At 45.0% G+C, this 12,791-nt stretch overlaps 4 protein-coding genes across 4 annotated transcripts; 1 reads left to right on the top strand and 3 right to left on the bottom strand.

Moving 5' to 3' along the window:
* Positions 1-509: 509 nt before the first annotated feature.
* PCYB_132590 (SF-assemblin/beta giardin domain containing protein) lies at positions 510-1,423 on the bottom strand (the record flags this gene model as incomplete). The annotated part of the gene is made up of 2 exons (XM_004224284.1): positions 510-575; positions 773-1,423. The coding sequence occupies 2 exons, from the start codon at positions 1,421-1,423 to the stop codon at positions 510-512; spliced, it is 717 nt and encodes a 238-aa protein (XP_004224332.1).
* Positions 1,424-2,532: 1,109 nt separating this feature from the next.
* PCYB_132585 (ribosome biogenesis protein Nop10) lies at positions 2,533-2,903 on the bottom strand (the record flags this gene model as incomplete). The annotated part of the gene is made up of 2 exons (XM_004224283.1): positions 2,533-2,643; positions 2,847-2,903. 2 exons carry the CDS (start codon positions 2,901-2,903, stop codon positions 2,533-2,535), a joined length of 168 nt encoding a protein of 55 aa, XP_004224331.1.
* Positions 2,904-3,804: 901 nt separating this feature from the next.
* PCYB_132580 (hypothetical protein) lies at positions 3,805-7,926 on the top strand (the record flags this gene model as incomplete). Its single annotated transcript, XM_004224282.1, has 6 exons — positions 3,805-4,024; positions 4,251-5,731; positions 5,989-7,020; positions 7,068-7,161; positions 7,430-7,524; positions 7,696-7,926. The coding sequence occupies 3 exons, from the start codon at positions 3,805-3,807 to the stop codon at positions 7,018-7,020; spliced, it is 2,733 nt and encodes a 910-aa protein (XP_004224330.1). The 3' UTR covers positions 7,068-7,161; positions 7,430-7,524; positions 7,696-7,926.
* A 2,206-nt stretch (positions 7,927-10,132) lies between these two features.
* Positions 10,133-12,100, bottom strand: PCYB_132570 (hypothetical protein; the record flags this gene model as incomplete). The annotated part of the gene is made up of 2 exons (XM_004224281.1): positions 10,133-11,765; positions 12,069-12,100. 2 exons carry the CDS (start codon positions 12,098-12,100, stop codon positions 10,133-10,135), a joined length of 1,665 nt encoding a protein of 554 aa, XP_004224329.1.
* Positions 12,101-12,791: the final 691 nt, after the last annotated feature.

Raw genomic sequence — 12,791 nt, 5'->3', positions numbered from 1 at the left:
AAAAAAAAATAATGTACCAAACGGGAAGGCAAATCACAGGGTTAACAAAAAAAAAAAAAAAAAAAAAAAAAAGCCAAACTGTACCATATCGTACCATACCATATCGTACCATATCATATCGTACCATATCATATCGTACCAAACCCAACGTGTTTAATTAATTCACCCGTTTTAACGCAAAATGGGGGAGTATACAAATAAAATAAAATAACATAACATAAAGCGGACTCGCCATACCGTGTTGGCTCCCCCCCCCGTAACGCATAGTACACCTGCTTGGGGAGGGAACAACTATTGGACGTATGCACATGTACACACACGTTGCTCCAATGGGTCTGTTACACGCTTAGGCTTTTCCTCGAACTGATCGGGGGAAAGGAAGAGGGGGGTGGGGGTGGAGACCCAAATGGGACCCACTTGAAGAGTGGCACGCTGTGGCTAGCCGGGGAGCGCACTTAGAAAAGAGGAGTCACCCCTTGCAGTGTAGGTAGGACCCCCTGTCCCCTCCCTTAGTGACTGTTCGTGATGACGGACTGCAGCGCCTTCTGTAGGACACTCGTGTATTTGTTCATCGCCTGTTGGTGTAAAGGGGAGAGAAAAAAGGGACATACGGATGGGTGGATGGACGGATTGGCGGATGAATGAACGGATGAAGCGCATTGAGTGGGGAAAGGGAATGCAAAGTGGCGCAGCATCACATGGGATCGCATCACATGGGATAGCAACACATGGAATTGCATCTCATCGCAACGCTGCTCATCTGAACGCCAACCTGGATGATGTCGTCGTCGGACTGCTCGCGCGCCTTGACGGTGAGGGCGAGGGCGTCCCGAATTTCTTCCACCTCCTGCAGAAAGGCATCCTTGAAGGCCTGCTCATCATCCGAGTCAGAAACAAGCAGCTTGGCACTCTCTCTTCGAAAAAAAAGAAAGTCCTCCTCCCTAAAGGAAACTTCGCTCTGTATTTTATTGCTCATGTACGCATTCATATTTTCCATCTTCGTAAACAGCACATTATTTCGCTTCTTCCTGTTATTGGCGTACTTGTTAAGAATGATAAAAAAATCGGACACCTCCCTCTTCAAGCTCATCATTTCTGTTTGTATTTTCGTAGGTAATGTTACCTTTATTTGTCCAACAAGTTTTTCCATCTCGTCACATTTTTTTATAATTTTATCCAAATCCGATGAAATATTTTCTATTTTATTTGTTATTTTGTTAAGTACGTTATTGATCATGTCATTAGCTGTTTGCTCGATTAACTGTTGGATATTTTTATTTGCTTCGATCCTTTTGCGTACCTCTATGTTGATATTCCTTTCTATGCGGAGCAAATCGTATTTGATTTCTTTGTAGGAGTTGGTGGTCTCCTCCCTGGGGTCGTCCAGGACATTGGATTCTGCGAAGAAGTGCGTGTCCGCCATTGTCCGCTGGGAGTGCAGGCTGTACGCACCGTACCCCTCGGATGCGCACGAGCTCCCGCTGCCCTGGCGCATTTTCGCAGTCTCGGCAGGGTCGCTATAAGCGGTGTCACTATAAGCGGTGTCACTATAAGCGGTGTCACTATAAGCGGTGTCACTATAAGCGGTGTCCCTATCAACGGTGTGCGTATGCTTCAGCTGGGGGGGGAAAAAACCACACACGCAGAGTCCTGCGGCACGCGTGCGCGGCGGGCAAGAGTGTGTGACCTCCTTTAGTTACCCTGATTACCACCACGACCAATCGTGTTCCCAATCACTGCCAACGAGTGTCTGTCTTAAATGGCACACAATTATTCACTAACAAAAGTGAAAGGGCGAAAAAAGGAAAGATAAAAAAAAAAAAAAAAAAAATCGTTTTTTTTTTTCCTCCTTTTCGCTAAACAATCGTTGTAAATACTTAAAAAAAAAAAAAAATGCGAAGTGGCTTATCCGTATCGTCTTTTCAGTTGTGCACTTGGTGGAATACCATTTGGATTTTTTTTTTTTTTTTTTTTTTTTTTTTTTTGGGAACTCCCCCCAAGTGCTGCGAAGCATTCCTTAGCTTCGTTAACACTCCGTTAATTTAAGCTTTTTCACAAATTAACTTTTGCAAATGTTTGTTGTTTTTTTTTTTTTTTAAAAAAAGGTAAAATGGCGGATTGCATTTGGACGAACGAGTCGCCCTTCCGTGTACACAATTTGGGAAAAAATTAAAGCATGCACAAATGCAGCTTACGGTTAAACGATAACTTGCACAGGGTCCATTGCGCGAGCTGCAAAATCAAGCTGCACACGTGATGACTACTCCACAAGTTGTGAACAGTTCTGCGGCGCATACGAATGCAACTCATGGGGGGTTATATGTATACACAATATTATGTCACATTTTTTTTTTTACTTCACAGGGTCTTCTCCCCACCACCACTTTTCTTCCGTTCTTTTTTTCCTTTTAGTGCGGGCGGTTCGTGCCCCCATCCGGTGGGGCGCAGCACGTGGAAACTCCATTTGGACGGACGTGCAGCTTCAGCCGCTCATTCGTGTCACCACAGATGGGTGCTCCTCCTCCGCATACCTCACAACAGGTTGAGTCTCTTCTTGAGGGCTACCCGCTGGGAGGAGAACTTGTCATCCGGCGAGAATCGGCAGGGGTGGGCCGAGAAGGTCACCTTCCCATCGACCATGGGCTGGGGGGAAACGGAAAAATGGGAAATAAAAATGGGAAATAAAATATGGAAAATAAAAATGGGGAAATAAAAAATGGGAAATAAAAATGGGAAATGAAAGATGGCAAAATTGAAAAACGCCAAATGGAAAATGTAACTTTGTGGACGTGGCAGCCGCACTGCTCGCCAGCTGCGACGCGAAGGGCTTCTCTCTTTCTCCTTACCTTCACCGTGTATACCCTCTTCCCATTGGCGTCCAAGTAGTACCTTAGCATGTACATTTTCTCCGATCAGTCATGTGACTCTATTGGGCGGAAAATCCTGAAGCTGACGCGCTCAAATATGTTGTAGGAATACCGCTGCGCTCAAATATGCTGTAGGAATACCGCTGCGCTCAAATATGCTGTAGGAATACCGCTGCTTGAAATGATATCGCGGGGGGCATGCAGGCGCTCGAGTAAAAAAATTCGAAAGGGAAAAAAGGAAACTCTTCTTTGCGGTTAACCTGGAATTTGGTTGGCTGCTCAAGTGACGCTGTTTTATTGGTTCCTTTTGCGCTTTTTCGGAATTATTTTTACTCGAATTATTTTCGCTTTTTGGGGGACGGACTCCTGTTTGACCTTTTTTTTGCTTCTTTTTTTGGCTTTTCTTTGCTTCTTTTTGCTTCTTTTTGCTTCTTTTTTTTGCTTTTTTTTGTTCTTTTTTTTTGCTTCTTTTTGCTTCTTTTTTTTGCTTTTTTTTGTTCTTTTTTTTTGCTTTTTTTTTGTTCTTTTATTTTTTTTTTTGGGCTATTTTTTTTGAGCTCGCCGCGCATACCCCAAGCGTTCCGGGGCACACAAAAAAAGGGCAGCCTCTCCGCGTTCATCTCGAAAATGCGAACATGTGCATTTCGCAGTAAAGTGAGTTCCGCTGGATTTTATCTCCTCCATGGTTAGCACTGCCCCGCGGGGTTACATACAACGTGAATTACCCCTCCTTCTCTGCCCACATTCACTTGCGCAGTGCAGTGAAGCGTATAGCGCTTTTTCCCTTCATCAGGTGAAAAAGCATGCCCCCCGTGGTATGTATTGTATTGTACCAAAGGATGATCCTTCATCTATGTTAAAAATACGCCTGTTCCACGTGGGTCCTTTTTTTTTCATGACGCAAATCCTTGAGTAGTAGTCATATGCAGCAGCACTGATGGGCCAAAATAACAGCAAAAGGATCATTTCCCTGTTGGAGAAGGCGAAGGACAAAAAATGGAAAGACGTCGACTTGTACGGAGAATTGTCATCCTTGGGTAGGAACCTACACAGCCAGGAGGACTTCTCTTTATGCAAAAGGGTCATAGACGATGAAAAGTGTGCCCGAATTTTTTTCAGTTTTTTGATGAACACGTTGCGCAAGTTGATACTGAAGGGTGAGTATTTCGATCGTGTCCTGGACAGCACATATATATATGCATATATATGTACATGTATATATATATGCATATATTTTTTGGTCGCGCGAAGCCTTTTCGCACAGTGCAGCCCGCGAGAGAGCAGACAATCAATCGGGGTAACCTCTTCCCTCGTAGGAAACCATACCACGACGACACGTATTGTTTATTGTTACACTTCCACCACCACACCACCCACTGACAGGAGGTTCCACGGGATGCCTAGATGATTGCAAAGCATGTGTGAACATATGCCTTATGCTGCTCCCAGTCCTACAGTATAACTGCCACAAAAAGGAAATTTTCGACTTACTGTGGAGAGAAAATCGTGTAGAATGCCCCCTCCTACCCACCTATGCATGCACGAGCAATGTGCTGATTTTCCACCTGTACAGCTTTTTCCTTCTCGCCTTGTTCACGGAAGGTATATGCATTCGGGGAGGAGGAAACGACACAACGACCGTCGCAGACCGTGCGAAGGGTGCTGACGATGCGGACGACCTGGAGGATGCCCACCAACCGAAGGAGATTACCTCCCTGTCTGTAAACACAGTGGATGTAAGAAAACTATGGTTGCACAAGTTTTGCATTCATCAGAGGGTCAAATATGTGAGGAGTGGACAAGGAGAGCTAGGAAGCAAAAAGTGTGAGCATGGAGGTGAGCATGGAGGTGAGCATGGTGGTGAGCATGGTGGTGAGCATGGTGGTGAGCATGGTGGTGAGCATGGTGGTGAGCATGGTGGTGAGCATGTAAATGGCAAAGAAGAAGGGAGCCCCCCACTGACTGCAAGCAAAGACGAAGGTGATAACGTCAGAGGCTTCGACGATGGAAGGCACGCCAAACTGGACCCCAAGCACTCAAACGTCAGCGACAGCGGGAATGCTAGTACCACCTCCCCTGGGGAGGAGAACCCAAGTTATGAAATATCGAATGGAGAAAATTGCCTAAAATGTCACAAGGCAGACGAAATAACCACGACTCATTTGAAGAAGAACCCAATCAGTGTCGATGTAACAACCACACACAGTAACGATGTGAATCTCGAATTAATAAAAAACAGAAGCGCCATCTTAAAGTGCCTCCTAATCCTGTTAAGCTCGTATGTATATTTGGACGAAGGGAAGTACCTAAAAGAGAAAAATCTTTTTCTTTTTCTCTTTACAAGTGGGGAGGTTTACTACACTGCGAATTTTTTTTTTTCCCTTTTGACCGTCATATATGACAACGAATTTAATTATTTTAATTTTTATTTTTATGATAACAGCTATTTGGAGTTTTACAATTTGTGCATTCACATTTTGAACTTGCTGGTTGATTTTAATCCGTTCGTTTTGGAGGACGACAAGAGGGTGCACTACGTGAGTGACGCGGCCAGGTACTTCTACAGCGTCGCGCACGGGGGGGAAGAAGCACACATAGGAGAGGCACACATAGGAAGAGAACACATAGGAAGAGAACACAGAGGAGAACACAGAGGAGAACACAGAGGAGAACACAGAGGAGAACACAGAGGAGAACACAGAGGAGAACACAGAGGAGAACACAGAGCAGAACACAGAGCAGAAGCACACATAGGAGAACACATAGGGGAAGTACACGGCGGAGACGACCCCCTCCGAAGTAGCAGCAGCACCCACTCGCTAAACCAAAGCGGAAAGGAACCAATCAAGTGGGACGACACGCTGGTAACGCATGGCGAAAGCGGTGAGGAGGACAAGTCAGACACGGATAAAAGCACAAAGGGGGAGGAGCACCCGCTCGAAAAGGACGAACAAAGAAGCCACGAAACCGTCGAGAATTTACATGCCGATTTTATCATCCTTGATGATTCCCCGGAGGGGTCATGCAACTCATCAAGTACGTGCACAGACGCGGGGGAAAATGGCTACCTGAACAATAGTGAAAAAAAAAAAAATTTCCACAACTCGAGCACCTTATGAAGAAGCGAAAATTTTACTTAAACGAAATTAATCGAGAGGGGAAAAACACAAACGAGGACTATTACTACGATTACTTAAAAAAGCAAAAGGAGTCCAAAAAACTGCGCTCCAATAATGTGTACCTAGAAATGCTACGTAAGTTGGACATAAACGACATTTCGTACATTTACAAAGGAGCGTTAAACATACTCATAAGTTACAAGCTGTATTACGAACATTATGAGGAGCAGGTTTTGTTTCTTCACAATTATTTGTGCTTGCTGTGGCACTTGATGGATAACAATCGGCTGTTTATTAGGCACATGAAAGACCACAATAGCAGCTTGTTCCTCTTTTACATTCTGTACATACTGGTCTGCTTTAATCACCATCGGAAGCGAGAGATGCAGGCCCTGGCCGACCTGCGCAAACGGGAGAAGGCGGCCGCTGCAACCAGCAGCACGGTCAGCATCGCGGTCGGTAGCACCGTTAGCACCACCACCGACACAGCCGCTGACACCACCACTAAGATGGCCAGCCCTGCCAGCGCGTCCAACCCGGCCAACCCGGCCAACCCGGCCAACACAAACAGCCACGACGAGCAGCCGCGCGTGTACCACAACGGCAGCTTCAACCAGTCGGGCAAGTGCGACGAGTTCAACGTGCGCAAAATAGACGGCCTGATTTACATTTGCCTTTTCATAATCCTGAAGATGTCATCCAACGCGACCATTTGCAAAAACCTCAACCAAAAGTACGACCAGAAAATTAAGGTGAAGTTCCCGCTAAGAAACGTCTACCAGTTTGACTCCTACGTGGACTTCCTAGTGTACGCCTTATGCATGCTGATCAATGACAACATTTTTTTTCTAAAGTTCGAGCGAATTATCGATATGTCCATTACCATCCTGACGAATGTCAGCGTCTACATCAAGTCCATGAACACCTATTCTTGCGAGAGCATAATTAATATTTTAAAAAAAATTTTAAAAAGGAATGGCTCCTCTCATCCCAACATCATTACTATTCACTTTTTCTTATGCTGGATTTTATAAACAACATCCTATCGCACAACTTAAATGATAACTACAATTTGATTTACATGATCATAAAGAACAAGGACGTTTTTTTCTCCATTCATAACTTGGATCAGATGTTAAAGGATAACTGCTTCTCTGTCTCCACCACCCCCGCCGGTGAGTCTCCTGTTTGGGCTACCCCACAGCGAATGGTGCAATGGGGCATTTGCGCAGTTATTACTCATTGTAATGTTTTGTAGTTTTTTTTTTTGTTTTGGAGCTAGCCAAATTGCAGACATCGTTGCCCATTTTTTTTTTTTTTTTGGAGCTAGCCAAATTGCACACATCACTGTCCATTTTTTTTTTCGAGCTAGCCAAAATGCACACATCGCTACGCATTTTTGCACACATTACTGCCATTTTTTTTCCCTTGCCGTTCATGCAGATTACTGGGTACCCACCGAAAGTTGGCTAGTCAACTGGAAGAACAAGCTGCCCCTGCAGTTCATCGACAGCATAATTTATGACTTGGCGAATCTGGTAATTAGCGCAAAAACTGGGCAGACCAAACCGTATCGTGATTTGCTCCCCGTGTTGAATTAGTGCGGAGTAGTGGATGTCCTCTCGCTGCACTGATGGAGCAGGTGCACGCACGGCACACTACCATTCCACTGTACACACTCCCCGGTAATATTCCACGCCACCATGCAGATCGAAGAAGAGTGTGACGAAAGGGAAATACTGAACTACAACGATGTCGTGAATTTAATTAAAAACCACTGCTCGACCATAAAAAATAACAAAATTCCTTTCATCATAAGGAAGTACGAGAAGAACATTCTTCTCTCCAAGTGGGTCACCAGCTACGTGTACTTTCTCTTGTTCTCCCACATGTACAAGGAAAATCTGTTCATAAATGGGGGAATTAAGTTTATATTTTAGTTCGCGCACGGCGATGGTGGGTTTGGAGACGTATCCCCAGGTTAAGAAGTGGTATTTCCCAAAAGGGAGCGAGGAATAGGACGCTAATTAACCCGTCACGTACATCTCCCCCACCGAGCGCGTCCCACCTTTCCAACCGTTAGGTGATTAAAAACTTGTTGTGCATGTGGCGCTATCGATGTGTGGCTCTCTATAAGCGCGAATATATTCATATTTAAAAAAGTTGGCATCTTTTTTTTTCCCCCCTTTTTTGACATTACAAATGAGAAACACGGGTTAGTGCGCCAGACAGAGTACCTTTTTTTTTTTTTTTTTTTTCCTTTTCGCCGACTCGACAAAAAAAAAAAATTGGTAAAGCGGAAAAGTGAAACGTGAGGAGGATGCCCCCACAGTGTTGCGTGAGTGTATGTGAGGGTGGTAACTTCATTTCCCCTTGGTGCCTGCGCGCCGCAGGAAAAAAGAGTCCATGGTTTTGTTAACGTAACACACAAAAAGGAGTAGCAGGTAGATATGCTCCGTTGTAAATTTATTGAGGAATTTTTTCTTGTACAGTCTAAAGCTGCACAGGAGGTGGATGGATGAGCTGCTACTTTTTTTGGAAGTGGCACTTGATTTTACTCCCTCCATTTTCTTGTCCCCCATTTTGTGATCCCCGTCGGAGGACCTCTTTTTCCTTCTCTTTTTGATGTACGTTTGAATGAAATTTTCCACTTGCGGGAAAATTTCATCTTCTGGGAAGAAGGGCATTTTGGAGGGGTCTTCTCCTCCTTCCTTCAAAGTGTGCATTCCGCAAGGGGGGGCCAATGAATCGGTGCTTCTAAAAGAGTGGCTACCGTGGAAGCTGTCACCTAAATGGTTGTTACTTCCCCCACCGCTTGCGTTTTCGCGAAATGTTGAATACCCATCAGTGCTTATGGCCGTGGTGCCGTCCATACCCTCCAGTGTCCATCCTATATCATACTCTGTGGTAAATTGGTCATAACCCTGCAGTGGGAAAAGAAAAAGGTCCCAAAAGACCTGCTTCTTCGCACCGCCATTCAGCATTTCAAGGAGCTTATTGTAATAATTTTTTTTCCTCGGCTTAATATTTTTAACAATGGAGTGCACCAAAATGGAGAGTTTTTTTCTATAATTTTTTTTTTATATTTTTTTCGTAATGTATACATATAATGAGTGCGCTTTTTTTCTTTCCTATTTTTTTCTTCTTCTAATTCGTCTTCATTTATTTTCTTCTTACTCCTAATTGCCTCATCCACCGATGTTTTTTTCAAACTGTACTGTTTGTTCCCTCCGTCCGTTGATAGACTCCTTTTAAGGGGTGGCACTCTTTTTGCAATTCTGTTTGGAATTCCTTTTTTTGGAATTTCCCCGTCACTTCTGCAGGTGCATTCGTGTGCGTCCTTTTTGCGCTGTGGGTAAATCTGTTGGTAGGCCCGTCTATGTAGCGGTTTGCCGCCTCCCCCTGGAGCAGGTGCGTCTTCGTAGGGCTTCGCCGAGGTAGGCGAGGAGGCCTGCCCAACCGCGCCATCCGCAGCCACCGCAGCCACCGCAGCCACCGCAGTCACCGCAGTCACCGTGTCCACCGTGTCCACCGCATCCACCGCGTCCGTCGCTTCCCCCTCCATGTCGGTGGACAACTCGTCCGAAATGAAAACTTCCTCTTGCAGCCCATCCATCTTTATGTTGATTCCCCAGAGGAGAATCAGCAGGTGGAGAAGCAGGTTTCTTTTTACGCATCCCTCGGGGTGCAACTCTCGTGGTTTATTCTCACTGTGTGGGGGTCCCAACTGCTCGTCTTCGTTGGGGGCCAACGAGGGAAGTGTTTTCTTGGATGCGTCCTTCTCAGGGAGGACATCCCCCCCGTGTGTTACTTGGGTGCCGCTATCGCGCTGCATGGAGGGGGGCGCACAAATTGAGCGGAACGTCCCCATGGGGGAAAACTCCCCAGTGGAGGACCCCTCGGAGGAGGAGAAGAAGGGCGAAAGGGAGTTCATATGGAGGTAAAAATTGCGCGATAGGGAAATTCCCCCAACAGTTTCGCCCCCACTTCGGCTTCCACTCCCGCTTCCGCCCCCACTCCCGCTTCCACCCCCACTCCCGCTTCCATTCCTGACGAGAGCCCCGACGGGGTGGTGACTTAACTCCCGCTTGACAAAACGGGAAAGGAATAAAAACATGTCTATCAAAAGAAAGAGAAGGAAGTTCCTCACAAAAGTAATGGTGAACTGAAAATTTCGGACCATTTTTTTTTTCTGTAAAATTTCTCCAGTCCAATTAAAATATCCTCCTTATACAAATGGAAATTTAGAGGTAAATTAGAAACGAGAAAATTCCAGACTTCTTCAAACGTGATGCTATTCGTATCGGAACAATAAAAAGAAGAATGCAAATAAAATATGTAATGGAAACTGTTAAAATTGTATTGATGTACAAGGGTATAATTTAAGAATAATTTTTTGTCTATGAAGAATAGCAACGGAATGATATCCTTATCTGTGATGGTGTAATTTTTCTTCTTGAATTCATCGAATATGATTCTTATTTTATCCTTTTGCTTGATTATGAGTCTGCGTCCATCTTCTTCTCGCACCCATTTGTCTAACACAAAGTGGATCCTCTTTTCGAAGTAGGAGCTTTCTCTTCGTTCCAGTTGTTTGATTAGCTCATCCAGATTTTCGTTTACTCCATTTGGGTGGTCATCGCAAGGGGGATCCACGTTGGGGTGCCCCTGCTGCTTAACCTGGAGTTCTTCTCCACCCCCATTTGCATCGCCACTTCCCCCCCCACGCGACTCCTCCAAATCGAGTGTTATGTTAAACGCATTAGGAGCCACAGCGACATTTCCAAACGAGTTGGTCGCAGCCAAGTTCAGGCTAAGTGATGAATCGCGCCTACCAGCTAACACCTTCTTACCCCTCACTTTTATACGCTCCTCATAGTACGAATTATATAAGGCTATCTCATCGGCTGACAAAACGTTTTTCTTGCTATAAATAGATTTCAAAATATCCCTTCTTTTTTGCGTCCTTTTCAGTTTATTTTCTTCCTGGACTAGGTCATAGTTGTTGTAAAAATCGTTAATTTCTTTTTCAGCTTGTGTCAGTTCTGCGTCTTTTTTTTTCCCATCAGTAGTACGACCCAGGTCAGTTCCACTGGTCGACATCTCACCATTGATAACGAAGCATTCGTTTTGGATAAGTCTGTCCAATTCAAGAGTCCCCTTCTTATGGAAATCTCCCCCTGGAGAGAAACATCCACTGAGTTCTTCTTCAAACAAGCTGTTCTCCTGATCACTTTGGGAAAAGTCTTCATCCGTCAAGCGTATAATATATTGAGAGAACAATAAAATTGGGTCGAAATTTTTTATCACCTGTTTGTAACTTTCATCATTTTTATGTTCATTTAATTTGGCTACATAAACAACAAACGCGTCAAAAGTTTTCTTTAACATCGGGAAGACGTTACAATACATGTATGTGTCTATGTTGTCCCTTTCTGTATGTTCGAAGGAATTATTTAAAACGATGTCGTAAAGATTGTCATACTTTTCCAGCTCTTTTTGTTCTGACTTGTTCATGTAATTTCTGTAAAAAGATATAACTTGTTTGGATTTTTCTACATACTTTTTCTTCAAATTGTTTTTTTCCTTTTTTTTCTTCTCTGTGTCATTATATACGTTGCGCTGGTCACCTCGCGGGTCGCACTGCAGTGGATTATTATCTCCTTCTGCTACTTCTCCCTCCTCCACATCATCGTCCTCTTTCCTTTCTTTCTCCGAGTCCCCCAGTAGGGTGTGCAGCATGCTCCGAATGATATCCAACTTTTTATTTTCGTTCATCCTGTTGGGTTGGGCAAATCCGCGGAAGGGGAAATTTCCCTGGGGTGTGTAGCTGTGTGCGTTTGAGACGATTCGTCGCGGCCACGCTGGGTCTTCCCAGGGAGGGCTCGATTAGCAGTCCGTCGGCAGTCCGTCGGCAATCCGTCAGCAGTCCGCCAGCAATCCGCCAGCAATCCGTCGGCAATCCGCCAGCACTACGTTAGGACTCCTTCACTATTAGCGCAGAGGCCCATTCGTTTCCCTATCCATCTTTGCCTCTACGCACGTGGACTCCTTTGGATGAGCGACATATTTTTCTCCCTACTTATCCGTTGCCTCGCTCCTTGGCTTGTTCATTTTTTTTTTTTTTTCTCGCTTTAACGTCACTACGCACCTCTGATCGAGGTGTGCACATGTGGAGGGGCACGGAAAGGAGAGAGAGGAGATGCTCGCTCCTAGACAGTGGCTCATCGTGTATCCCTGCGTTTAGGAGTACCCCACGGGGATTCATTCGCATCGGCGATGTTGTTTTTTGTTAAGCGAATTTTGAAGATAGGGTGAATGGGGATTTTTTTCCTTTTTTTTTTTTTTCGCTGGGAGAGGAAAAAAATACTTTGCGAGACCTACGCGTGCAGCGGTCTCCACGTTTGTCACTTCCTGCATAGTGAACTTGGGTAGAGACGAGTAGCTATTTATTTTTTTAAAATGCATAACATAGCTTTTGTGCTTTTGTGCTTTTCTGCTTTTCTGCGCAGTTTTTTTTTTGTTCTTGTGTGACCCTCTTTTGTGCATCATCCGCACACTCAAACGCATCGTGAAGGGACTCCCCTCTAGATTAACGGATCGGAGGGCGACGGGGAAAGGTCAAAATGGGCAAGCAGGTGAATGGCGACTCGCAGTGATAGGGCAGTGGAGGGCTTATTGGGCAATTTCCCAACCCACAAAGAACGCTGCACACATCTCCCCAAGGTACTTCACCCATTCCCGGGGAACCATTAACATAACATAAGATAACAGAACGGTGCCCCACGGCGGGATAACTCAACCC

The sequence above is a fragment of the Plasmodium cynomolgi genome, chromosome 13 (assembly GCF_000321355.1).
Source record: "Plasmodium cynomolgi strain B DNA, chromosome 13, whole genome shotgun sequence".
NCBI lineage: Eukaryota > Apicomplexa > Aconoidasida > Haemosporida > Plasmodiidae > Plasmodium > Plasmodium cynomolgi.
The sequence above is the reverse complement of the archived record's forward strand: the minus strand, read 5'-3'. Positions and strand labels throughout refer to the sequence as shown.